Genomic DNA, 26,924 nt, shown 5'->3' with positions numbered 1-26,924 from the left:
TAACCCACTGAGTGAGGCCAGGGATAGAACCTGCATCCTCATGGATACTAGTCGGGTTTCTAACCCACTGAGCCACAATGGGAACTCCAGTGTTGTGGCTTTCATTGATATCTCCCTCTCTCTCTCTCATTACTCACTCTGGAAGAAACCAGCTACTATGTTGTGAAGATGCTCAGGTAGCCTTCGGAGAGACAGACATAGCAAAGAACTGAGGTCTCTGCCCAACATCAGGTAAGAACCCGCTACCTCTGAGTGAGCATGGAGGCAGAACTTCCCCAGTCAAGCTTTCAGATGAAAATGCAGCCCCACAGACACCTCAAAGGCCATTCTCAGATTCCTGGCTCTCAGAAACTGTAAAGTAATAAATATTTGTTGTTTCAGAGCTGCTAAGTTTGGAGGGTAATTTGCAAGGCAGAAATAAGTAACTAATACCCTATGGGACAATCACTGATATTTGTAATGATGACCCAGGGCACTGAAATATCCTGACATGTTTTCTGAATCTTCAGTAAGAAGCTGTAATTGCAGACAGCCTCCTAATACTGTTGAAGGTTTAGCTGTGTTCAAATTTCCTGGTGACACTAACCATGATTCTCCATCAGGGAGGAAGTTTGGTTAAACTGAAACCACATACTTCCACCCTTTCAGGGTAACTAAGAATTTATTATAGAGAAGAAATGAGAAAGAGTAAGAGAGAGGAGCCAAATAACGAGCAACTCAGCAAATTCCATTCATTTAAAAGAAGGCTGGAAGGAAAATTTAGAAAATGTATTCCACAACGAGCAAAAGTTTTGAAAGACAGTCATACTCTGAATTAACCCAAGAGCAGTCGACTAACATTTCTTCAAGAGGATAAAGAAGCTACTTTTATAAGTGTTACGCAGTATAACATTATCGTCCATTCAAAGAGAATTTGGAGGAGAAATTTAGTTGTCTAAAGAATTTATACTTGTAAAAATTATCATTACTGTTTTGATCAAAAATAGGAAAATGTTTGTGGAGTGTGGAAAGAAAAAGAGAAAGGAAGGAAGAGAGGGAGGGGAAGGGAGGGGGAGGAAAGAAAGAAGGAAGGAAGGGGAAGGGAAGGAGAGAGGGGGAGAGAAAAAGAGAGAGAGAGAAAGGAAAGAAAGAAAGAAATAGAGAGAGAGAGAGAGAGAGAGAGAGAGAGAGAGAGAGAAAGAAAGAAAGAAAGAAAGAAAGAAAGAAAGAAAGAAAGAAAGAAAGAAAGGAAGGAAGAAAGAAAGAAAAAAAGAAAGAAAGAAAGGAAGGAAGGAAGGAAGGAAGAAAGAAAAGAAAGAAAGAAAGAAGGAAAGAAAGAAAGAAAGAAAGAAAGAAAGAAAGAAAGAAAGAAAGAAAGAAAGAAAGAAAGAAAGAAAGAAAGAAAGAAAAAGAAGGAAGGAAGAAGGAAAGAGGAGTTTCCATCATGGCAAAAGATCAGCAGCATCTCTGCATCGGTAGCATCTCTGCAGCACTAAGACAGAGATTTAAAGGGTTAAAGGATCCAGCGTTGCAGCGTAGGTCAAAACTGTGGCTCAGACCTGACCCCTGGCCCGGAAATTTCATATACCTGGGGATGGCCAAAAGCAAAAAGAAAGAGAAGGAAGGAAGGAAAGGAGGGAGGAAGCGAGGGGGGAAGGAAGGGAAAGAAAAGAAAGAGACAGGAAGGAGGGAGGGGAAGAAGGAAGTTAAATAGGTAATGTATGACACCATTTAAAGTATTGTTTAAATCAACCGGCCATTGATAGTGGAGACAGAAGAGATAGAGAAGATAAAAAATAAGCAGGAGGGGGGGAAAAAAGGAGTTCCCGCCATGGCTCAGTGGTCAAAGAACCTGACTGGCATCCGTGAGGACGCAGTTTTGATCCCTGGCCTCAATCAGTGGGTCGGGTTGCTGTGAGCTGTGGTGTAGGTTGCAGACATGGCTGTGGCTGTGGCTGTGGTGTAGGCTGGTGGCTACAGCTCCAATTGGACCCCTAGCCTGAAAACCTCCATATGCCACAGGTGCGGCCCTAAAAAAGAAAGAAAAAAAAAATAGAAGGAAAAAAAAGCAGAAAGGTATTTTTGTTTTGTTTTAAAGTGAATTTAATTTTTTTAAACTGAAATGTAATTCTTATCTGGTGGCAAGAATTCACAAATTAATACCAGTAGAGTACTGTGCCACATCACTGGTGTCAGAGATGGTTACTGTCAGGTGCAGTGTCAGCAGAAACACTAGCAGTGGGTTAAGGAGTAAATCAAGCTGGAGGAGCTGAAAGTCAAGATCAATTTTGATTCTTAGCATATCACACATTACTCATTCTTGCTTTGCCGGCTCACTTTCCTGAGTCCCTCGCTGCTGCCAGGACTTGTAAATCAGGTAGGAAAGATCCCAACTGTGTGCATGCATGATATATCATACATCTAGAAGTATATAAAATGCATATGTACAGTTCAAAGAAAAAAATAAACACCTGTGTATCTGTATTTGTCAGGGTTTCCAAAGAAACTGAACCAATAGGAAATACAAAGATATATAGAAGGAGATTTATAATGACTAATTGGCTCATGCAAGCATAGAGGCTGAGATCTTCTACCACAATCTGTCTGCAAGCTGGAGGACTAGGAAAGCCAGTGGCATAGCAGCAGTCCAAGTCCAGAGGCCCAAGAACCAAGAGCCCATGTCCAAGGGGAGGAGAAGACAAATGTCTCAGCTCAAGAAAGAGCAACTTCACCCTTCCTCTGCCTTTTAGTTCTATTCAGGCCCTCAAAGGATTGGGTGATGCCCATCTGCTTCACTCAGTCTATCAATTAAAATACTAATCTCTTCTGCAAACACCCCCACAAAAACATTCATGTTATGCAAGCTCTCTGGGCAACTCTTAGCCCAGTCAAGCTGACACATAAAATTAACCATCACACCATCCAATATTTCAGTTAATAATTATACATTAACTGAATATAATAATATTATTTTATAATAATAGAATAGTATAATATTGCCAGTTCACCAGGAGACATTCTGTGTCTCTTCTGACACCTCCATCTTGAATTTTATGCTAATCATTCTCTTGCTTTTGGGTAGAGTTTTATAATATGTTCATATAGCCTTAGACCATAAATGTATTGCTTAACTTTCTTGTTTTTAAACTTTCTGTAAATGGGAATTACAGAAGTTTAACTCTTCTAATCAGCATTATGCTTGTGATATGCTTTTGGAGCTGTGACTCATTCATATGATTGACTATACAGTGTTTCATTGTTTGACTTTGCAATAGTTCACTAAACCATCTCAGCACCATGGAATCCAGGTTGTTTCCACTGTGGAGTCATTATGAACACAACTTCTTATAAACACAAACATTTGTGTACATATGTCCTGGAGTATTGACTTAGGAATAAGACTGCAGAATTGCAGAATAAATGCCTATTCGGTTTTACTCTATCATGCCAAACTATCTTCCGAGAGTAGTGATAATTAATTTACATTTCTCTCAGTGGAGAATGAAGAATGTCTTCAATTCCTTATATTCCACATACACATCTTTAGAGTGCACATTCTGTACTTCTTTTATTAAATTTTCTCCGAATTATTTTGTTCTTTTTGATGCTACTGTAAATGAAATTTTACTTTTTTGCTTTTTAGGGCCACACCCACGGCATGTGGAAGTTCCCAGGCCAGGGGTCGAATCAGAGCGACAGTTGCCAGCCTATACCACAGCCACAGCAACTCAGCGTCTGCAACCTACACCACAGCTCATGGCAACGCCGGATCCTTAACCCACTGAGCAAGGCCAGGGATCAAACCCACATCCTCATGGATACTAGTTGGATTTGTTTCTGCTATGCCACAGCAGGCACTCCTGGAATTTTTCTTCCTAATTTCATTTTCAGATTGTTAATTGTTGGTATGTAGAAATACAATTGTATGTTGATCTTGTAGACTGCAACCTTGCTGGATCATTTATTTGCTCTAATAGGGTCACCGTAATGCCTTAGAATTTCTTATCTACAGATCATGTCATCTAGAAATATAACTTTACTTACTCCTTTCGATTGTGGATGCCTTTCTTTTTTTTCTTTTTAGGGCCACACCCACAGCATGTGGAAGTTCCCGGGCTAGGGGTCAAATCAGAGCCACAGCAACAGCAATGCCAGATCTGAGCTGCATCTGTAACCTTTACTGCAGCTTGCAGCAATGCCAGATCCTTAACCCACTGAGTGAGGCCAGGGATCGAACCTGCATCCTCATGGATACTAGCCAGGTTCTTAACCCACTGAGCCACCATGAGAACTCACGGATGCCTTTATTTCTCTTTCCTGTTTAATTGCCCTGGTTAGAACCTCCAGCAGAATGTTGGAAAGTGGTAAGAACAGACATCCTTGCTTGTTCCTGCTCCCAGGGGAAACATTCAGTCTTTCACCACTAAGTAGAATACTTGCTGTGGGCTTCCACAGATGCTTTGTATCAGGTTGAGGATTCTGGGTTCCTAATTAGTTGAGTATTTTGATCATGAGAAGATGCTGAATTTTGTCAAGTGCTCTTTCTGAATTTTGAAGGTAACAAAAAAATCATTGTGCCTTTGTGCAAACTTTGTTCTGGGCCATTCGAGTGACCCTTTCTAGGTATGAGGATGTGAAGCAAGTACATAACCATTATGTCCAGATGGATGATAATAGGCTACTTTGGGGCTTGGTTAAGACCTGTGGAGCTCCCCCATGCATCTACTTGAATTCAAAAAATTAAACCAAGATCAAAGTTCCTTTGTGGCTCAGTGGAAATAAAGCCGACTAATATCCATGAGGACACGGGTTCAATCCCTAGCCTCATTCAGGGGGTTAAGGATCTGGCGTTGCCGTGGGCTGCAGTGTAGGTTGTAGATTCAGCTCAGATCCGGTGTGGCTGTGGCTGTGTTGCAGGCCAGCAACTGGAGCTCCCATTCAGCCTCTAGCCTGAGAACTTACACATGCCACATCTACAGCCTCCCCCAAAAAAATCTGTAAAATTAAACCAAGATCAAGGACCCACCTAGAAGGAAAGAGGTTCAGATGTAACCTCTTCTTAATGAGACATACCAGATGTGAGGCCACTTTCATGGGAATGTCTGTCCTACACAGCCATCCTGGTAACTGTTTTGCTCCCCAGGGAAGCGCTTGTGTGCATTAAGAGAAGATGCTCCCCCCAACCCCCCACCGTCTAACCCCTGGAATGGGCAGCTGCATATGAGCCTTTCTATGGCCCCCATTACTGGACAAGACTTACAGTGCAGGCTGTCCTCAGTCTGGGGGTGATCTGGGGACTTGGGTCACTACAGTTACACATGCAGGAAGCAGTGTCTCCCTGAGGGTCTTTTCAGGCTCCCGGGGCATCATGTTTCTCAGCTAGTATAGCAGTTCCTGCAGTAGACAGACAGGACCTAATATCAGACCAGTGTTGGGCTTCAGGGTTGCCCAATAGCCTAGAAACACTGAGACAATCAGGACCAGCAGGTGGCATTCTCAGAAGCCAAAAAGGTGAGATTCAGCTCTTAAGTGCACCTCTGAGTTCTGTTGTCCTGGGAGCAAGCACAGGAGGATTCATTCACTGACTGGAGAACAAACTGCTAGATGTCTTTCCTTTGCCCCATGAAACACATTTGTCAATCTTCTCTTCCCTGATTTGTGCCCTGGGGCCAGGGGGTGGGGTGGGATTGACTCAGACTCAACAGACTCCCTAGCTCTCCGCCTTCCAGTTGGGACTGACTGGCCAATGGGGTTTGGTCATTAGCAGGAGATCAGAGGGCAAGAGAAGAGGAGGGGAGGTCATTTGTTCTCCTGATTTCCTCCCCACTGGGTGAACAATGGGTGTCTTTCTCTCTTCCGGACATTTCACTTGGGATGTCTCTATGCATAAGGCTCTCTCTCTCTCCCCCACCCCCTCCCACCCTGGCACAATAAAGGCTTCCTTCCATCACTCCCTCACACTTCCCTTCACTTAATAAGACTAGGACATCACTTAAACTGACTCTACTTGCATCTTTGTAAATAGTCCCTTTGTTGAACCCTCATCAAACGACACAACTTGAGTTTGCTGTTTCTTGCCATCATCCTGACTAGTGCAGAAATCTGAGGTTCTTGGACATATCTTGGGAGGGACATCTCACGCAAACTAACTATTCTTTTTTTTTCCTTCTTCTTTTTAAGGGCCCTGGCATGTGGAGGTTCCCAGGCTCGGGGGTCGAATCAGAACTACAGTGGCTGGCCTACATCACAGCCACAGCAAGCCAGATCCAAGCCGAGTCAGCGACCTACACCACACCTCACAGCAACGCTGGATCCTTAACCCACTGAATGAGACCAGGGATCAAACCTGCGTCCTCATGGATGCTAGTCAGGTTCCTTTCCACTGAGCCACGAAGGGAACTCCTCTGCTAACTATTCCGACTTGAACTTTGAAAGAAACGGGAAGTGTTCTTCCACCCCACCCCCCACCCCCCCCAGGAGCTGGTAAAGCAGAGCACAAGTTACAGCAATGCTTACACCTCTATCTCCCTACCCGCCTGGGAGCAACTGGAGGGTAACAGAATTCACCTTTGGAGCCCTGCGGATGGTGGCTGTTCAGGAAATGTTCACTGGCCACAAGATCTTAGGCAAGTCACCTTGTCCCTCTAGGTTTCAATTTCTTCATCTGTATAATCCCCATCCAGGAACACTGAGGTGTCACTCATTTGTGCTAAGTAAGAAAAAAAGCACATTAGATAAATGCTTTTATGTCAGCTTTATTATTTTCAAGGACACAGAGCAATATAAACTTGGGTAACAGAGGATGTTGGACAGAAAGTCGGTAGAAGTGCTTTTAACCAAGTACTTTTAAAAGGTACATAGTTAACACACTGTTTTAAAGCAAATGGGCCCTTTAAAGGGGTATTTCTTCCTCTTAAGTAATTTACCTGAGGAGAGCAGATTAAATAACAGAGCCATCACATGTGTCACTACGGTCCAGTCTATATTTGACACCAAAAAAAGTCTGCCTTGTATATTGTGACAAAACGCCAGGTTACGAAACACTGTATACAAGCATGACCCCAATTTCATAAAGTATTCATACCTATCTATCTATACAGAAGGAGATCATTTGGGGAACAGATGCTTTGTCGCCGCATAGTGAGGAAAGGTGTGGATTCATTTTCTGCTTATTCTTTTTACAATATTATTTTAAAATAGTAAATAAAAGCTCTTTCTGTTGGTGGAGAAGAAACAGCAGCATCCGTTGGGAAAGGGCGACGCTCCCCTGCAGCGGAGTGGGGTACAGGAGAAGAGGCCCGCGAGCCGAGGGGTTTGCGGCCAGCTCCCGGCACCTAGCGCCGGTACCACTTACCCGCGGCCGTGGAGAGACTGCAAGGGGGAGCAGCGCCGCGGGTGCGCCTCTCCGCGGTCGCGGCGGGGGGGGCGGAGCGCCTGGGGGCGGGGTCTCAGCGCGGGGTGGGTCTCCTCGGGGCAGGGGCGCGGGAGGAGGGGCACGTCTCGCGGGTCCGAAGGAGGTGAGAGGTGGGGAGGCTGGGGAGGGAAGGGAGGGTGGGGCAGCGGGGCGCTGTTGGGGCGGGGTCTAGAGGGGAGGGGCGTGAGGCTCCGCCCCCGGGCTAGGAAGGCGTGGCGTACCCGCCCCGGAAGGCGGCGGGGAGGAGCCAAGCAGGAAGGAATGGCTGCGCCAAATGTGCTGCTGGTGATGGGAGTGAGCGGCTCTGGGAAGTAGGTCTTGGAGGGGTGGGGGCGCAGATGGCGCAGTGAGGAGGCGGTGCGGGGCGGCAAAGGCTCTTCCGCGCCTGCAGAGGCCCTTCCGGGCCCACGGGGACTGGAGGACCTGAGGGAGTCTCCTCTTTTCCTTTGCCGATGAGGAAGTAGAGACCTGGGACACCTGCTCACCCCCGAGCGCCTGGCCTGAAGGGTTCTCTGTTAAGAAAGGGGCTCTAGCGAAAGCGTCTTGTGAAGAGGCGCCTGCCAGGGCTCACATGGAGTAACGGGTTCCACTCGCCACCTGGAGCTGCTTGGGCTGTCACAGTGCCTATGTTGGGGAGCCTTTTGTCAGAAGAGCGTGGAAGGGAGCAAGGCGCAAAGAGCAGGGGCAAATCTCGTCTTTGTCAGGCTGGACGGAGTGCCAGCTACCCCCACCCGGTCCCTGGAATTTTCTGATTAGATTTTGGAAAGTGAATTTAACCCTCTGATCTATTGTGTTCCCCCTTCCACTGGAAGGACTCAGTATTATTATGAAGAGTGACCCCTAAAGGTTTGCGGGGAAGGAGTATCACTGCACACCACAGAGCCTCTGCCCAGCCTAGTCTGGCCACCTTGGGGGCTGAGGAAGTCTTTGGCTTCCTGATTAGACCAAAGTCTAACATTGCCCTTTATCAGAAGAGGCTACGGCGGCATTCCACCAAAGAGCAAAAAAACAACTAAAACATCACAAACTTTAAAGGCATACAGTACCCTTCTAGAATTTTCTGAATCAGGAACTGCTCTTGTGGTCAGGTGTGTATTAAAGACCCTTGCTCCAGGTAGGTTAGTTTAACTTTACAAAATTATTGTGGCTTTTTTTTTTTTTTTTTTTTTTTGGTCTTTTTGCCTTTTCTAGGGCCACTCCTGCCAGCTTGTGGAGGTTCCCAGGCTAAGAGTCTAATTGGAGCTGTAGCTGCCGGCCTTCGCCAGAGCCACAGCAGCCTGGGATCTGAGCCGCGTCTGCAACCTACACCACAGCTCACGGCAATGCCAGATCCTCACTGAGCAAGGCCAGGGATCGAACCCGAAACCTCATGGTTCCTAGTAAGATTCGTTAACCATTGAGCCATGACAGGATCTCCTTTTTTAGCTTTTTAAGGCAGCACCTGTGGCATATGTAAGTTCCCAGGCTGGGGGTAAAGTCGGAGCTGCAGCTTTGCCACAGCCACAGCAATGCTGGATCCTTAACCCACTGAGCAAGGCCAGGGATCGAACCTGCATCCTCATGGATATTAGATTCATTTCCACTGCACCACAACAGGAACTCCCAAGATGGGGAACCTTGACCTGGAAATAAAATATGGAGCCTGAAATCCCTTGCTGTGTGTGACTGAAGAAGTTGGAGAATGTAGAACTGCTGCTGTGGTGTGAGGTAGTGAGAGTCAGGAGTCGTGGTCTTGGTTCTGCTGCTGTGCAATTCATGTGCCCCTTACACAGTGGATTGGATGAGGGGAGTCTGCGCCATATGATGCATATGGTTATGAAATCTGTGCATTTAGTATATATTCTTTGAGCTGAATCCTTCCTCGATGTCACTGACATAGAGTGAGCAGGACAGAGATAAATCCCTGCCCTCAAAGAGTTCACATCCTAGTAAGGGAGGCTGACAGTAAGGGAATAAATACTCGTGCGGTGTGCCAGGTGGTGGTGGGTGCTCTAGGGAAAAAATAAAGGAAAATGTCAGACCCCTCCCTCCAAATATCACTTTGTTAATTTAGTGTTTTTTTCTTGAAAAATATCTATAAAACAGGAACCAAAAACTTAAGGGAAAAAATTTCAGGAGTTTAGTGAGATCTTATGCATTGCTCTGGGGGGAAGTGGAGGAGGGGGACTAATGATCACTAGACAATTATTTCATTTAAATTCCTCATGAAAATTAAAGCCATGCTCTAAACGCCAGGGTCAGGAGCACCTGTCTCACAATTTCAGTATCATAAGTTGTTGGAAGCCATCTGCTTCCCAGGGCTTGTCTGATTGAAGAGGCACAGGTTGGGAAAGGGCAGTCATGTGACCACCTGTGTCCTCTTACAGATCGACCATCGGCACCCTGCTGGCATCTGAGGTAAACTGTTCTAATGCCTCCCAATTACAAGTAGTCCCATCGTGTGGTCTCATTGCTTCTCTCCCCTTCCCCTCCCTGCCTGCCTTTTCTTTTGGCCTGAGAGGTTTGTAAGCTCATCACAGACACCTCTAGGCAGCTTGTGAAACCCACTGGAGCAATTTTGGTTTTCTCCTTGGTGATTATAAATAGTGACGAATGATAAATTTAAAAAAAAAAAGAGCTGCAGAAGTGGGCGGAATTAGTGAAGTGGCATTACACACCTCCTCCTCCTGCACCTGGAGGGAGGGGGGTCTTCTCAGGCTGGTGGGGAAGAGGGTGACAGGATTGTTTGTACACCTGCCCCACAGGTAGCCCCAGAATGGCTGTCGCATGGGCCCTACTACCTGCCACATACTCCCTCTCGCTTTGTTCTTAAAGCTAGGATGGAAATTCTATGATGCCGATGACTATCACCCAGAGGAAAATCGAATGAAGATGGGAAAGGGGATGCCGCTGAATGACCAGGTAAGTTTCACTGTCTGTCTGTATTTCCAACACAGATGATCCAGCTGGGTGACACAGGTTAAGATCCCTGCAGGGCTTGGTGTAGTGAAGTTCCTGAGTCATGCACTTACATGCACTGCTCCAAAAGTCAGGTGCACAGGAGGTCCGCCACCTATGTTAGCTTTGCCCCTGAAACTCCTGTTGAAACTCGGCATCAGGAGTGATGTCCCCTCTGCCCCAGCTTGGCGGGCTCTGCCAGAATACTTTGAAGGATTCTGATCTGCAGAATGTAATCCTTGAGGGAGCAGAGGCTCTCTTGTGCTTCATATGTGGGGAAGTTCATCTTTTCTTCCCAGGACCTGTCAGCCTACCATGTCACAGGCCCTGGCATCCACCCCAAAGCCAGAGTGATCTTCGTAAATTCCACTGTCCCTCTGGATGTTTCCCACCCATCTCAGGATCAAGACCAAACACCTAAACTCCTACAGGGGTGTGGTCGAGCCAGACTGACATGCCTCACTCATCTCTTTGGGTGCCATGCACGCCCTCCCTGTCACCACTGGAACCACCTTTGCCCCTTTCAATCACCCTACCGCCATGCTTCCCCCTGCAGGGCCTTTGTGTCTGCTGTTCCCACTGTAAGGAAGGCACTGCCCCCCCTTTGCAGTGACCCTGCTTGTGCTTCACATGCTTTCATGCCCATCCTTCAGGGAAGCTCTCACTCTCCCTGACTTACTAGGTAAAATGTCCTATATTAAACTCTCATGGCACCATATCCTTTATCGTCCTTGTCCCAGTTGCAGTGTGGCATTTGATGGTGTGAGCATTTGATTAATATTTATCTCTGGGAGTTCCTGTCATGGCACAGTGGTTAACGAATCTGACTAGGAACCATGAGGTTTCAGGTTCGGTCCCTGGCCTTGCTCAGTGGGTTAAGGATCTGGCACTGCCGTGAGTTGTGGTGTAGGTTGCAGACACGGCTGGGATCCTGCGTTGCTATGGCTCTGGCGTAGACCAGTGGCTACAGCTCTGATTCGACCCCTAACCTGGGAACCTCCATATGCCACCAGAGCGGCCCTAGAAAAGGCAAAAGACAGAAAGACAAAAAAAAAAAAAAATTATCTCTGCAACTAGATTTTTACCTCCAAAAGGGCAGGGAGTGTGGCCATGAACCATTATATATCCCCAGAGCCTGACACACAGTACGTGTCAGAAGATATTCGTGGCACATTTGTGAATGAATGGAAGACTGAGTGACTAGCCCTTCATTCTTTTATGAACTGTCATAAGGCCCTTTCATAGAGTGTCTCTCTCAAACCAGAGTCACAAACTGTGGATTCATTGGTGTGACTGGCTGTAACCCAGGAGAGGCTAATGAGGGTGGGTTATACAGGGCTGGGTCCACAGAGCAGCAGGGAGCAGCAGCACCAAGGGTGGGTGCCCAGGTGTCCAAAAGGCAGGTACAGAATGGAACTGGCCAAAGAGCAATGCTGGTGGTTCTGCTTTCAGTGACCTTGGCGCACCCCCAGTTGTGCCCCACGTTCTTTGTTTTGCCTTGAAGGACTGGAGTCACTAACCTAGATCTAATTCTAGAGCACTCTGAGGGTTTCTGTTTGTTTTAGGGAGTACACCTTGAGTTCGCAGTAGTTCAAAGTTAAACCATCAAAATTAAGTTTGCAACACTTGACTTTAGAAGGTAGAAGGGAAACCTACAAGAGATACAGAGTAATAATTTAAGTCTAATAATGAGATTGTGCTAGAGGTAATAGACATAATATAGATAACCTGGCCCCGCCACTGAGTTTGTGTGACCTTTGGCAAATAGCTTAGTATCTGTGTGGCTCATTTTCCTCTTGTGAAGTAGGGATGGTGACAGGACCTATTTCATTGAGTACCTGGGGGGATTAAATGAGATAATATGAAAAATGTGCAAAGAAATGTCTGAGGCTTTCAGCAAAGATCACGTCCTATCGTTATTGCTGATGTATCTGTGTACATAATATGTGTAACAGAAACCATTTCTGTGGAGTGTGTAAAATGACTGTGCCAGGGTTATTTTATTTTTCTCCTTGGCAAATGCCAATAAAAGTTAAATTAAGGAACAAAGTAAAACAACCCAAATGGATGGATTTAAAAATGGCATTTGAACATCCTTCGTCTTGTTCCCTAGTGAGGCTTGTTAAGTGAGCCGTACGGATGGGAGGGGTGAAGAGTAGAATTCAGAAGAGGAATTTACTGTACAGAAGAAAAGGTTATCAGTTACTGGAAGAAACATAACAAGTTACTAAATATATTCAGAGGAAGCTGTACAAGTTAGCCTGACTTTAGAGAGAAGCAGAACAGGGAAAGAAGTAAAAATGGCAAACGGTTTACATTTTTGCCAAAAGCCCAGCGAGCTTACGAGTGAAGGTGTGGGTCACAGCTGAGCTGGCACCAAGGCCCTCCTGGTCGCCCTGGCAACCAGCCCCCTCCCTCCCAGTACTATGCTGAACATGAGGTAGAGCCTTCGAGGCAGAGGTCCAAGTTTGCCTTGGGAAAAGAGTCTCCGGAGGATTTTGTGCTCAGAAGGCTGAAATGTGAAGGGAAGGAACCTAAGTGGAATACATCAAGGGCTCCCATCCTCAACTGTTTAACTGACTATTTCAATTAAATTTCAATTCAATTAAATAGAAACTCCAGTTCCTAGGTTACACGGCCACATTTCAAGTGCTCTAGCTACATGTGGCTGGTGGCTTCTAATCCAGATGGTTCAGGGAGAGGGCATTTCCATCAGGGCAGAAAGCTCTATCAGACAGCGCTGGTGCAAAAAGATATGCCACCTAGGCTGTGGTCCGTGATTGGCCTGATGGTGATTAATTTCCAAGCCGCCAGTCAGTGAGTTTCCCCCATGTGCCAGGTCCCTGATGTCCTGCCAGCCCACAGTGACATCTGAGCAGACTTCAACCTCAAAGTCTACTTAAAAGAAGGATTTTCGAATTTGTTTTTGGTCTTTTTTTTTTTTTTTTTTGTCTTTTTGCAGCACATGGAGGTTCCCAGGCTAGGGGTCGAATCGGAGTTGTAGCCACCGGCCTACGTCTGAGCCACGTCTGCAACCTACACCACAGCTCAAGGCAACGCCAGATCCTTAACCCACTGAGCAAGGCCAGGGATCGAACCTGCAACCCCATGGTTCCTAGTTGGATTCATTAACCACTGAGCCATGACAGGAACTCCGAGAATTTTTTAATGATTATAATACTTATCCTGTAGAGAAAATTTAAGCAGTATTGAAAAATTATTTCACATAATACATCACCCTTTGTTTCACCTTCCATGTCTTTTGTTTCATCTTCCATGTCTTTTGGGATATCTATTATTTTTACATGCATTCTTTCCTCTACGACTTAAGTTCACTTTTGCACAGACAGAACCAGTCCCTCATCCCTTCTGCTCCCCTCCCACGTCCCTTGCCCTCTCTCCACCTCCCCCCCACAATGCTGGACACACTCCTCTACTATTGGTTCCTCTGAGCGCCCTCCCTTTAACCATCATCCCCATCCAGAAGGCCAGGGAAGCCTTCTCTGTCCTCATGATGCTCTGATTTAGCCCTAAGGGCTAGGGGTGGGGTCGGGGTACATGGCCCCCCTCCTCCCCACATGGAGGGACTATGAGGAACAAGGGGACCTAGAATGCAGGGATTCTCATTTGGGTAATGTTTCCTCCTCTCTTTCTCCTAAGACATTGTGTGTTTGGCATCCCCAAGATATTTATCATCTGTAGTAACTACTTACAGCCTGTTCAGTGAATTTGCTCTAATACCTCCTCTGTTTTGCCCAGTTCCGGAGTCTGTGAAAAGGAGATCTTGAGGACTCCCTTTCTTTGCAAACGCTATGCACACAAAATGTGGAGCTCTTGTGTCCACGTCCTCTATAAGACACTGACAATGAAGTCCACTCCTCAGCAGGTCACCCAAGGTCTTGACCATCCAGTCCTGACCTGCCTCACATGTCACCCTGCAGTGGAGGCAGGAGAGAGAGTGCACACTAACTCCCTGGTCTCTTCTTAGGACGGTGTTAATCCCATCATGAGGACCCCAGCCTCATAAGTTCATCTAAACCTCATTACTGACTTCATCAATATCCTCTCATTGGGGGTATGAACTTTGAGGAGACAAAAACATTCAGGCCATAAAAATAATATATTGTATACAAGCTGCTTCAAAGAATAGAAAGAAATAGCCGCTCTACTTATTTTACGAGGCTAGTATCACTTTGATACCAAAATTTAACATGGACTATGCAAGAAAACAAATGCAGGAGTTCCCGTTATGGCTCAGTGGAAAGGAACGAGACGGGTATCCTGGGGAGTTCAATCTCTGGCCTTGCCGTGTGGGTTAAGGATCCGGTGTTGCCATGAGCTGTGGTGTAGGCGGCAGACATGGCTTGGATCCTTCACTGCTGTGGCTGTGGCATAGGCCACAGCTCCAATTCAACCCCTGCCTGGGAACATCCATATGCTGAGGGTTCAGTCCTAAAAAGACAAAAAAAGAAAATGAAAACAAATGCAGGTCAACTTCAATTATACAAATGCAAAAATCCTAAGTAAAATGGTAGTCATAATCAAATATTCGAGAAAGGATTTTTAAAGACTCAATGTTTCTCAAATATGCATCAAAGAGATAAAGGGGGCACAGGTGAGGATATAGTTGGGACAAACACAAAACCAGATTCTTTGTGAATTGAAAATCATTGAAGCTGGTTCATGAGCACAAAGAAGTTTGTACCATTTTGTCTGTTTTTGTATGTGTTTAAAATTTCCATAATAAAAAAAAAATTTTAATGCATTATGGCCAGTCATTATTTATGCCAGGATTTCTTTGTGAAGCACTGTAGGGTGTCCTATGTAAACTTCCTCTACCTTCTCTAGAAAAATACAAAATTCTTAGAATGCTTTTATCTGAGGGGAGCTTTGTTTTTGGAGGGTTTGAAGAATAGGACCAGGGAGCAGCTGACCTAAGGGTTTCTGTGAGTACCTTTCTACTTTTGAGATCAGAGGCACCTAAAGAATCATGCACTGCAATAAAGGAGATTTGTAACCGTATCAGAACCAGAGAAAATATATTTATAATACAGAGATTTAGACAGGGGAGTTACACACTGGCATTTTAGGGCAATTTTTATTACTGTGAAAAGAGCCTCTGACACCTGGACCAGGAAGATGTTTCTGCGCTTAACTGCACAGTGACTTGACCTCTTAGCCTTGTGCCTGGCCTACTCCTCAGAACCACCAAGATCTCTCTCGACCTTAACATTGATGAACATGATTATGTTTCTGCACAAAAAAAAACAATACCTAGAAAAGCCACTTTGTGTCTGCTTTAATTTCAGGACAGAATTCCATGGCTCTGCAACTTGCATGACATTTTACAAAGGTAAGAAAGCATCAAACCTCAGATAAGCCAGGGGGTAAAGAAAACCCATCAGAAAGTACAGGGGGAAAATGACTTGAAATCATAGCCAACTGATGATAAAGGATCCCAGAAATGAAGTGCCCCTTCTATCTAGTAACCGACAATGATTTTAATCAGCCACAGTCCTAGAGTTTAGTTGGAGTCTGCAATCAACCTTCTAGACAACTCCACAATTACTGGTTGGGAATTCTGGTCAGCCACTTGGCTTCTATAATGGGGATAAATATAGTTCTTACAGATTGTTGTGAGAAATTAGTGAGATGAAGCATGGATAGCACTTAGAATGGTACCTAATATATATAGTAAGTGCTTTTAAAAATGATGTTATAGCTATATCTTAGCCACCACTTTTATTTCCTCCTACTTCAAGCTCTGACAACCAGGAAGATTTGGCGTCATTTGTCACCCCCAGGACTTTAGTCCCAAACTGATGAGCTCTGCAGCATGCCTCTGAGCAAAAGAGGTCCTCCACCAGCCATCCCTGGTTCTGATCCCTGGGAATCCTGGTTGGACCATGAAGGATAAAGAAGGGGCAGGGATTGGGTTTTAAATCTTGCTTTCTAAGGTGAAGTCATGTTTTATGAATCTAAAACCATCTGGGCCATATAAAATTAGAATACACTTAGGATTAAAAATTCAGTTTACTTTTTTTACACCGCACAGACATGCCTGGCAGCTCTGTCTTTGCATGGGCTTAGGGTTTTAAGGTTTGGGGTTTCAGGGCTTGAGAACTCCTGCCCACTGGGCCTCCAACATAAATGGACTTGTCAGAGATCAACTATACTGACCTGTGATGGAAGCAGAAGTGAAGCTCCTCAGGAGACTAGAAACCAGACCTCCAGGCTCAGGATAAAAAAGCTCTCTCACTCATGGCCCCTGGGAAGAGATGGGAGGCTCGGGTATATAGGTTTGTTGTAATAACACCCACCATTCACTGGGTCTCCAGTCTCCAATGGCCATAGATCAAGGCTGGCCCCTTCAGAATTCTCAGTGCTCAAGCCAGCATTGACCTTTCACCTCTATTCCGTTCCTTGTTGGCCCCAAGCTACCTGCCTCTCCTGCCCGGGGGTGATACACATCAGCTTCGTGGAAGAGAGGCTCGCCCCCACCTCTGGTCTTGGACCACACACTGGTTTTCCTTTCCTTTCCTGAATTTCCAGTTGTGAAATTCAAATCCCTGAACACCTGTGGAGAGCCTGAGCCAAGTTCGCATCTGCCGGCAGCCCCCCACACACAAAGGCAGGGGCTAAGCCACATCCTACATCCATGGGGCAGAGCCAACACCGAGCAAGCTCTGCCTGTCTGCCAGGCACCCTGATAAACTCCCTCACCACAATCCTATATGCAGGTACTCAGCCCCACTTAACAGGTAATGCTCAGGAAGGTGAATGCCTTACCCAAGAGGGCTCACTAGTGGAAGGGCTTCACCTCAAAGCCAGGACTGTCTGATACTCAGCCACCATTTGTAAGACCTTCTACTGTCAGAGAAGTGGGACTAGAGTCCTCGACCTAGACTTGACATGGATTATTTTATTTTTTATTTTTTGTCTTTTTGCCTTTTCTAAGACCGCTACCACGGCATATGGAGGTTCCCAGGCGAGGGGTCCAATCGGAGCTGTAGCCGTAGCCGCCGGCCTATGCCAGAGCCACAACGCGGGATCCGTGCCGAATCTGCGACCTACACCACAGCTCACCGCAACACGGGATCCTTAACCCACTGAGCAAGGCCAGGGATCGAACCCGCAACCTCAAGGTTGCTAATAGGATTCGTTAACCACTGCACCACGACGGTAACTCTGACAATTATTTTAAATGTCTTCACTCTTAACATCTCTCACTTTTTTTTTTTTTTTTTCCTTCTTCCTAAACAGAGATGTAGCCTCTGGACAGCATGTAGTTCTAGCCTGTTCAGCTCTGAAGAAAGGATACAGAGACATCTTAATACACGGAAAAAATAGTGCACCTCTGAAGTGTGATGAGCTGGGGAAGGAAGAAAAGCCCGCTGAGGTGAAGCTCCTTGTGGTCCATCTGACTGGGTCGTTTGAAGTCATCTCTGGACGTTTACTCAGAAGACAAGGACATTTTATGCCCCCTAAGTTATTACAGTCCCAGTTCGATACTCTGGAGCCCCCATCTGCTCCAGAAAATTTCATCCAAATCAGTGTGGACAAAAGTCTTTCAGAGATAATTGCTATAATTATGGAATCTCTAAAACGAAATGAGAATCATTTATATGAGTAGTCAAGAATAGAATTAGGCATAAATCTGTATCTTCCACCCCAAACCGTGTTCTAGTATCCTTGTTGAAATGTATTCTAGTTTCGTCTTAAGGTGAACAGACTGCAATGTGTTGAGATAGGCTTGTTTGGGTGGAGTTTTAGTCATCTGCGATACACTTGCTACTCTTGTCATTGTGCTCTGGCATATTCAGAGAAAAGGAAACACTGAAAGTAAAGCTTCGATTGACATTTAAATTCATGTGACCCCATCAAATGATCAGAAGAGATTCTCTCATCTTATTTAGAATATTCTTGATCATGCCTGTACTCGGTGAAATCAAGGAAATCTGGCCATCCTTGGTACCCTCTGGAGACTGGTTTCAGGAGCAGAAAAACAAAAAACTGACCACTCATGAGCAGTCACATTACATACACCACACACCTCTTAATATATCTGTATATACACATACAGATATATATATATATATATGTCACCCTCGGGTGTAGAGAAAGGACTTAATCATGGTACTCTGAGTCTGTACTGGGCACTGTGATGGGCACGCTGGAGGGTCTGAGGCTGTAACACAAAGCCCTGGCTCTCAGGGAGTCTCAGTTGGGTGGAAAGACAGGGCCTCTCATATCCTCCAGGACCAGCTAGAGTTCTCAGTTTTTTGCAAGAAAGAAATGATTTTCAAATATTCTGCTAGACTTTCACGTGGGACCAAATGAAGCAGCCTGTTTATAATTATAGCAAGATTGAATCTATTTTATACATAAATAAAAGCATTTTTTGCAGTGTCATTTCATATACACTGAATTTTCCAAGAATGCAATAAAGGGACAATTGTATTTTTTTTGTTTGTTTTTAACTTCACCAAGTGGTTTACCATTTCAGAAAAATCAGTGAATTTCTGTCAAGAATACAACTTCCACCTGCATTTGTAATTTTTCATTCTCAGTGACTTGACAGGCAAGGCATCAAACTCGCCCTACTGCTGTATTCATCTAGTGTAGCCATGTCCAAGCATCATATTGAAACCCATCAGTTTCTTACATGTTACTTTCCTTTTTCTCCTTTCAGAGTTAAAGTATATTATTTGCTTAAGTTTTATGAGGAATCAATTTCATTTCAAGATGGTGAAGGGGCATTAGAAAATAGTTATTTAAAAAGAAAAAAACGGTGGTTAACGAGCTCGACTAGCATCCATGAGGACGGTGGGTTCGATCTCTGGCCTTGCTCAGTGGGTTAAGGATCCAGCATCGCTGTAAGCTGTGGTGTACATCGCAGACTCAGCTTGGATCCTGCATTGCTGTGGCTTTGACATAGGCCGGCAGCTACAGGTCCGATTCGACCCCTAGCCTGAGACCTTCCATATGCCACGGGTGCAGCCCTAAAAAGACTGGAAAAAAAAAAAAAAAAAGAAAGAAAGAAAGAAAAAAAAATCTGGTGGGGCTAAGAACCATGGCTTTATTCTTCCTAAGAATGACTGCAGGGAAACTAAGGTGTGGGCCAGTACTGCCCTCTGGTGGCCCTGGGGTGCATAGCAAGAACAAGCCTCTATCCCTGAGAACCCTTCCAGTCACCAAGAGTCAAGTCCCTGGGTCAAGGCGCTGTGGAATGCCGTTCCCCACCCAATCCTGGCCATACCCCTGCCCAGCCACTATGACCTGGGAAGAAGGGACAGGCAAGTAAAGTTTGCAGTGGCCAGCCATAGATTTCCTCAGTCCTGCATATATCACTTACCATTCCAACTGGCAGGACTCCCTAACACAGGTTAAATATTTTCCTCTTCTACAAAACAGGGTCACTGCCTGCTCCAAAACGTTGTGAGAACTGAGATAACATATGCAAAGTGCTGAGACCAAAATCCAACATACAGTAATTGCTTGACAAATGTTAGTTCTTGTAATATTTGTCATCTCCTGGAATAGGAGGCCAGAGGTTGAAAACTCCCACTTCTCCTCTTTTCTATGTGGGAGCTCATGAACCCCTACTTCTAAGTTTTGAGGTCTTCCATCTTAACCTCTATCAGGGTCTCCTTCCACCCCCTGGTCAGATCAAATCAAGCAGCATCTGGGATGACGTCCTTGGAGCCCAGGATGATGGGGGTAACCTCTTGAACATCAGGCTCTGGAATCAGGGCCCTGGAAAGTCTGGGCTCTAGGTGCAGCACTGTCATACACTCACTGAGTAAGCTACAGGGTGTCACCAAGTACCTTCAGAGGGTCAGTACTCACAGCCTGTGTGTTCCTCACTAGAGACTGCTCTCATGAGCAAACTTTCAGTGCATGGGAGTGAAAGAAGGGAGAAATTTAAAAAAAGGTTGACTTCAAAGATGCCATCCACCAGGGACTTTTTTTTTTCTTGCCTTTTTAGGGCTGCACCCAGGTATATGCAAGTTCCCAGACCAGGTGTTTAACTGGAGCTGTAGCCGCTGACTTACACCACAGCCACAGCAACACAGTATCTGAGCCATGTCTGTGACCTATACCACAGCTCACGGCAATGGCAGATCCTTAACCCACTGAGCAGAGCCAGGGATCAAACTCTTATCTTCATGGATACTAGTCAGGTTCTTAACCCATTGAGCCACAACAGAAACTCCCCAGGGACTTTTTTGAAACTGTAATATGCAAGTTTATTCTTCCTTCACTGAATAGCACATCTGTATATTTAAAGTTATTGAGATTGGAATATTAACTACTATGGGCAATGCGAATGCCCAGCAATTACCAAGGAAGTATAATTTGATTAGACATCCAGTTTACAAGCTGTGTTGGGCATCAATGCAGGGAGTTGATTCAACTACAGAATCTCAAGTGTGAAATATAACCTGGTGCTGATTTCTGGATCGTCTTGAATGCCCTCCAGTGTTCCCCCCACCACCCCGCTCCCCCGGCAACCTAACTTAGATGCTGCAGAAATTTAATCTCACCTTGTGGATGAAGGTTGAAAAATCATGAGCCATCATTCAGGAGGACACCAGACCTAACATCGAGTAATACCTACATTACCTAAGGATCCAATTGCTGGGGAAAATGTCCCCCAAATGATGACAGTCTTTGGAAGGACTTGCACACTTGAATGCCTCGAGGGCCTAGCAAAAACAATAATGGTGGGATATGGCAGATAATAGGAAATGGTAAGAACTATGACGAAGCACAAATACACGCCTTATCTAAAAAGGGCAGCCACTACTCATTGCCAGATGATGCAGGAACATACTCGAATTAAATGGGCCGGGCTTACTGCTCACTGCATGAGGGAGAACACCAATCTTCAGGACCATGAGGGGAAATCTGTAAGATAGTACAAGCGACTAAAAATTTGAACACATTAGGTGACTTGAGTGGAAGGTTCAAGGAAGCAGGGTTCTCTCTAAATGGAAGTGGTGAGGAAGTGAGGGATGACTGGCTATCTTAAGAAGCTAAGAGGCATCAAGTGAGGCTAAACTCATCATCATTCTTGAAGAAGTACATTAGCCAGGACAGGGAAATAGATATGTAGTCATTTTTATGAGGACGATGTTGCTCTCTGTGTTCAGGCACAGTTACAAAATGGTCTTTTGTCTTGACCATGATCAGAGAGCAGTCTTTTAGGTATTCTGTGATACTGTCATGTTTCTAGCAGAAAAGAGAGGCCTACCTTTTTGTACTAGGCCAGCTCCAGGAAGACACGGACGGCTTTTCTTTCATCAGAGATCCTTGTCATTAAGGCTTTTTAGGCCTACATTGCAAGCAGCTGAAAACACAACATTTATCTTTACATTAAGCAGAGCTCAGAGGATTTAACTTGAACTTCCCTTCTCAAGAAATGAGAATTTGGGAGGCTTTCCACCTTAGATAAGGGCCAGGTTGCAGTAGTTGGTTATACCCTGAGGTCAGAGGGTTGAACAAAGGCAGCTAGTGGATTAATCTCTCAGGACACACACCACCTCCCCTTCTCGAAGTAGGGCTCTAGTAATCGGGGTATGTGGAGCTGGAAAATCTTGAGATGTTCTTTCCTCCCACCTAGAAACGCCTTCATGCAGGGAACACCCAGGGCCTCTGCAGAAATGCCTGTCCCTCACTCAGCATGTACCAGTACTTCATTCCATTCTATTGCTAAATAGTATTCCCAATGCGCAGATACACCTTTTATTTACCCATTCATAATTTCATAGATATCTGGGTCAAACGCTAACTCCACAGTTTATCCTTTTAAGAAACTGAACTATTTTCCAAGTAGCTGTACCAATTTACATGGTCACCAGGAATCCTGGTCGTTATTTTCTCTTTGTGATTGTAGCCATCTTAGTGGGATATGAGGTGGCATCTCATTTAGGTTTCAACTTGCATTTCCCTAATCTTTTCATGTGTTTATTGGCTATCTCCTTATCTTTGGAGAAATGGCTACTCTAATCCTCTGTCCATCTTTTTTTTTTTTTTTTTTTTTTGTCTTTTTGTCTTTTTGTTGTTGTTGTTGTTGTTGTTGCTATTTCTTGGGCCGCTCCCGCGGCATATGGAGGTTCCCAGGCTAGGGGCTGAATCGGAGCTGTAGCCACCGGCCTACGCCAGAGCCACAGCAACGCGGGATCTGAGCCTCGTCTGCAACCTACACCACAGCTCACGGCAACGCCGGATCGTTAACCCACTGAGCAAGGCCAGGGACCGAACCCTCTACCTCATGGTTCCTAGTCGGATTCGTTAACCACTGCGCCACGACGGGAACTCCCCTCTGTCCATCTTTTAATGTGACTCTTTTCATTGTTGAGTTCTTTATATAACCTGCACTCGTATCAGATATATCTGGATTCTCATCAGATACACAATCTGCAAATATTTTCACCCATTCTATGGGTTGTTTCACTTGATCAAACAAAGTACAAAATTTTTTAAGTTTGATGACGTCCAACTTACTCTTCATTGGTTGCTTGTATTTTGGTGCCATACCTAAGAAACTATTGCCTGCAATGAGGTCATAAAGATTGACCCTGTGTTTTTCATTTAGCTTCTATGAGTTTTTCTGTCTTAGATCCAATTCAGAGTTAATTTTTCAATCAGAATATGCTCTGTAACAAGATGCCAGATGATTTGTATGCACAATAAAATTAAGAAGCACTGATTTAAATTACTAGTAAATTCTTATTTCCTTGCCTTACAATCATTTCAGAAGCTTTAAAAAATTATGACTAGGAGTTGCTGTTGTAAGCTCAGTGGTAACAAACCCAACTAGTGTCCATGAGGATGTGGGTTTGATCCCTGGGTTGAAGGAGCTGGCGTTGCTGTGAGCTGTGGTATAGGTCGAAGACGTGGCTAAAATCCCACATTGCTGTGGCTATGGAGTGGACTGGCGGCTACAGCTCTGATTCGACCCCTGGTCTGGGAACTTCCATATGCCAAGGTTGTAGCCCTAAAAGACCAAAAAAAAAAAAAAAAACCACAAAGTTATGCCTGAGCCTTACAGATAAAACAATTTTACTTAGCCTGAGCTTTTTTTTTGTTTGTTTAACCTTTTTAGTTGACTTGGATTTACATTTTATCATCTGGCTATCATGTCTGAGGCATTTAATTTGTCCCCCTGCCCCTTTTTTTTCTCTTTAAGGCCATAACAGCAGCATATGGAAGTTCCCAGGCTAGGGGTTGAATTGGAGCTGCAGCTGCTGGCCTACATCACAGCCACAGCCACACCAGATCTGAGCAACCTACACCACAGCTAGCAGCAACGCTAGATCTGTAACCCATTGAGCGAGGCCTGGGATTGAACCCGCATCTTCATGGAGACTAGCCAGCTTCTTAACCCTCGAGCCACAATGGGAACTCCTGTCTACCCACTCCCCCTTTTTTTTCTCAAAAGAGAGGGATGGAAATAGGTAAAACACACTCCTGTCTTCTCTTTGGAAATCCAGAATCATAGAAGAAATTCAAATGCATCAATGACCCACAGACCTAAATTCATAAAAATCTTGAACATGAGGCAAAAAACTTTCATGACCCTGGATTTGGCAGTGAATTGTTATATATGGCACCAAAACCACGAGTGACATCAGAAAAAAAGACATATTTGACAGCATCAAAATTTAAAACTTTTGTGCAAAGAGCACTATCAACAAAGTGAAAAAATAACCTGTAACTGAAAGGGTTTTATGTCCAGAACGTATAAAGAACTCCTACAATTCAACAACAAAAATTTTCAAAAGGCAAGGGACTTGAAATTTCTCCAAAGACATACAAACAGCCAAGAAAACACACTCATCACCAAGTCATTAGGGAAATGCAAATCTAAACCATGCTGACTAACCATCTAATACCTGGTAGGATGGCTGTAATTTTTTTGTGTGTGTCTTTTTGCCTTTCCTAGGGCCACACCCACGGCATATGGAGGTTCCCAGGCTAGAGGTCTAATTGGAGCTGTAGACACCAGCCTACACCACAGCCACAGCAACTCATGATCCAAGCCAGGTCTGCAACCTACACCACAGCTCATGGCAACACCAGATCCTTAACCCTCTGAGCAAAGCCAGGAATCGAACCCACAACCTCATGGCTCCTAGTCAAGATTCGTTAATCAGTGAGCCATGATGGGAACTCCGGATGGCTATAATTTAAAACAGAAGATAAGGAGTGTTGCCAAGGATGTAGAGAAAATTGGAACCCATACATTGCCGATGGGAATGTAAAACAGTGCAACTGGTGTGGAAAATAAGCACTTCCTCCAAAAGTTAAAAATAGATTTACTAGGAGTTCCCGTTAATGGCTCAGTAGGTTATGAACCCAACTAACATCCACGAGGACGTGGATTCAATCCCTGGCCTAGCTCAGCAGGTTAAGGATCTGGCATTGCCTTTAGCTGTGGTGTAGGCCAGCAGCTGCAGCTCCGATTCAACCCCTAGCCTGAGAACTTCCATATGCCACAAGCCCCTTAAAAAAAAAATTACCTTATGACCCAACAATTCCACTCTAGGTATGAATCCAAATGAATTAAAAACAGTAACTCTAATTCTTATACACTAATGTTACGGCAGCATTATTCACAATATCTAAAGGATGTAAGTGTCCATCAACCAATGAAATGAAGAAAATGTGGTAATTATTACTCAGTCTCAGTCATGAAAGGGGAAAAAGTGCTGAATGATGAAAAAAATGCTCCAACATAAATGATCCTTGGAAACATGCTAAGAAGCCTGACACAAAAGGTCACATAAAGGCACATCTCATTATGCTTCAAAAATACTACATTTATGGAGTCCCCACTGTGGCACAGTGGGTTAAGGATCTGGCATTGTCTCAGTAGCAGCTCAGGTTGTTGCCGAGGCATGGGTTCGATTCCCAGTCCAGCACAGTGGGTTAAGGATCTGGTGTTGCCACAGGTGTGGCATAGGTCACATCTGCAGCTTGGCTTCAATCCTTGGCCCAGGAACTTCCACATGCTGTGGGTGTAGTGCCCACCCCACCCCCCCAAAAAAAAAACCCTACTTTTTTTTTTTTTTTAAACAAACTGTAGATCTGTAGCAACCCTGGGTTGAGAAAGTCTTTCAGAGCCATTTTTCCGACAGCATTCACTTCGTGTCTCTGAATCACATTTACTTAACTCTTCACATTTTTCAAATATTTTCAGCATTACAGTATTTGTTATGATGATCTGTCATTAACGGTCTTTGATGCTATTATGATAAATGCAAATGTGGCGGGAAATAGCAAAAGAACTAAAATTAGAAGCCAAGCCTGAAGATGTGACTGAACTGCTGCAATCTCCTGATAAAACTTAAATGAATTAAGTAGCTGCTTTTTATGGATGAGCAAAAAAAAAGTGGTTTAAGATGAAATCTATGTAGTCCTGGTGAAGAAGCTGTGAAGACTGGAGAAGTGACAACAACGGGTTTAGAATATCACATAAACTTAGTTGAGAAAGCAGTGGCAGGGTTTGAGAGGTCTGATTCCAATTTTGAAAGACGTGCCTGCTACAGAGAAATCATTTGTGGAAGGAAGAGTCAATCAGTGTGGCAAACTTCATTGTTGTCTTATTTTAAGAAACTTTGACAGCAACCACTACCCTAATCAGTCAGCAGACACAAACATCGAGGCAGGACCCTCTATCAGGAAAAAGATTACAATTCATTGAAGGTGCAGATGACAGTTAGCATATTTTAGCAATGAAGTATTTTAATTAAGGTATATACATTGTTTAAGACAAAATACTACTGCACACTTAATAGACTACATTATAGTGTAAGTATAACTTATATATGCATTGGAAAACCAAAAACTTCATGTGACTTGCTTTCTTGTGATATTAGGTTTATTAAGGTGCTCTGGAGCTGAATCCATACTATCTCTGAGGTATGCCTGTACTACAAAAACTAGAATGTATGCTTCGTGTGGACAGACTGCCAAAGAAAAGGGGATCAGTTTGTAGTACTGTTCCTTCTACAATATTCAATAAGGAGTACAGTCATTACTTTCCCCTTGAAAAAGAAGAACAGAAATGAGCTTCTCCGATATTTTTTCCCCCCTCCTGGGATCAGACTGTGTGACTGATGATCACCAATTCTGTGACATTCTACCCATCAAGCAGTTGGGCCTAGGACCCTTAAATCTGGGCAAGACTGCTAGACCATTAGAATACAGGAGAAATGACACTGGGCCAGTGTGGAGGCCACATCTTAAAAAACTGACAGCTTTTATTTTTCTTAAAATACTTGCTCTTTAAAACCATCTACCATCTTGTGGGGAAGCACAAGCAGCCCCATAGAAAAGTACATGCGGAGAGGAACTGAGACTCCAACTGCACTCCCGGATGAAAGTCATGTATTAGTTAAATGGCTATGTGAATAAGCCCTCTCGAAATTCTCCAGACCCAGCCAAGTTGCTCCAGCAGTACTCAGCAATCCTTGCCAAACTGCTCATTCATGAATAAAATTAATGGCCAATTCTTGTTCTCAGCCCCTAAGCTGTGAGGTAGCTTGTTAAAAGCATGAGATAACCACAAACAGCAGAAATTCCC

The 26,924-nt window shown here is 44.6% G+C and overlaps 2 protein-coding genes across 10 annotated transcripts in view; one reads left to right on the top strand and one right to left on the bottom strand.

The window, feature by feature from the left end:
* The window catches only part of FRMD3 (FERM domain containing 3), a 407,251-nt gene extending 399,846 nt beyond the window's left edge, over positions 1–7,405 (bottom strand). The window contains exons 1-3 of one of the 3 annotated variants that reach the window (XM_021064660.1): positions 7,334–7,405; positions 6,547–6,688; positions 5,240–5,373 (exon numbers count right to left, since the gene is read on the bottom strand). In XM_021064660.1, coding sequence (XP_020920319.1) covers positions 5,240–5,299 — 60 coding nt within the window. In that variant the 5' untranslated portion in view covers positions 5,300–5,373; positions 6,547–6,688; positions 7,334–7,405. The remainder of the gene's footprint in view (positions 1–5,239; positions 5,374–6,546; positions 6,689–7,333) is intronic. The other 2 variants (XM_021064663.1, XM_021064662.1) reach the window with 2 other exon arrangements.
* On the top strand, positions 7,479–18,788 carry IDNK (IDNK, gluconokinase). Of its 7 annotated transcripts, none has more exons than XM_005668037.3 (5): positions 7,479–7,496; positions 9,760–9,790; positions 10,208–10,294; positions 15,640–15,683; positions 17,594–18,788. In XM_005668037.3, the coding sequence occupies exons 3-5, from the start codon at positions 10,259–10,261 to the stop codon at positions 17,961–17,963; spliced, it is 450 nt and encodes a 149-aa protein (XP_005668094.1). In that variant the 5' UTR covers positions 7,479–7,496; positions 9,760–9,790; positions 10,208–10,258; the 3' UTR covers positions 17,964–18,788. The 7 variants fall into 7 exon arrangements, with proteins under 7 accessions (XP_005668094.1, XP_003357763.1, XP_005668091.1 ...); XM_003357715.4 differs by lacking the exon at positions 7,479–7,496 and adding an exon at positions 7,598–7,704; XM_005668034.3 differs by lacking the exon at positions 7,479–7,496 and adding an exon at positions 7,605–7,704 and having other exon boundaries at positions 10,212–10,294; positions 17,594–18,742.

This window comes from Sus scrofa, chromosome 10 (genome assembly GCF_000003025.6).
Source record: "Sus scrofa isolate TJ Tabasco breed Duroc chromosome 10, Sscrofa11.1, whole genome shotgun sequence".
Lineage (NCBI taxonomy): Eukaryota > Metazoa > Chordata > Mammalia > Artiodactyla > Suidae > Sus > Sus scrofa.
Note: the sequence above shows the minus strand (reverse complement) of the source record. Positions and strands in the feature narration are given on the sequence as shown.

Excerpts from the sequence above, each read along its gene's own strand:
- IDNK (XM_003357715.4), top strand. The coding sequence starts at position 7,655 with ATGGCTGCGCCAAATGTGCTGCTGGTGATGGGAGTGAGCGGCTCTGGG. Across the intron at positions 10,295-15,639 it reads GGATGCCGCTGAATGACCAG|GACAGAATTCCATGGCTCTG; the intron begins GTAAGTTTCACT and ends CTTTAATTTCAG. Across the intron at positions 15,684-17,593 it reads TTGCATGACATTTTACAAAG|AGATGTAGCCTCTGGACAGC; the intron begins GTAAGAAAGCAT and ends CTTCCTAAACAG.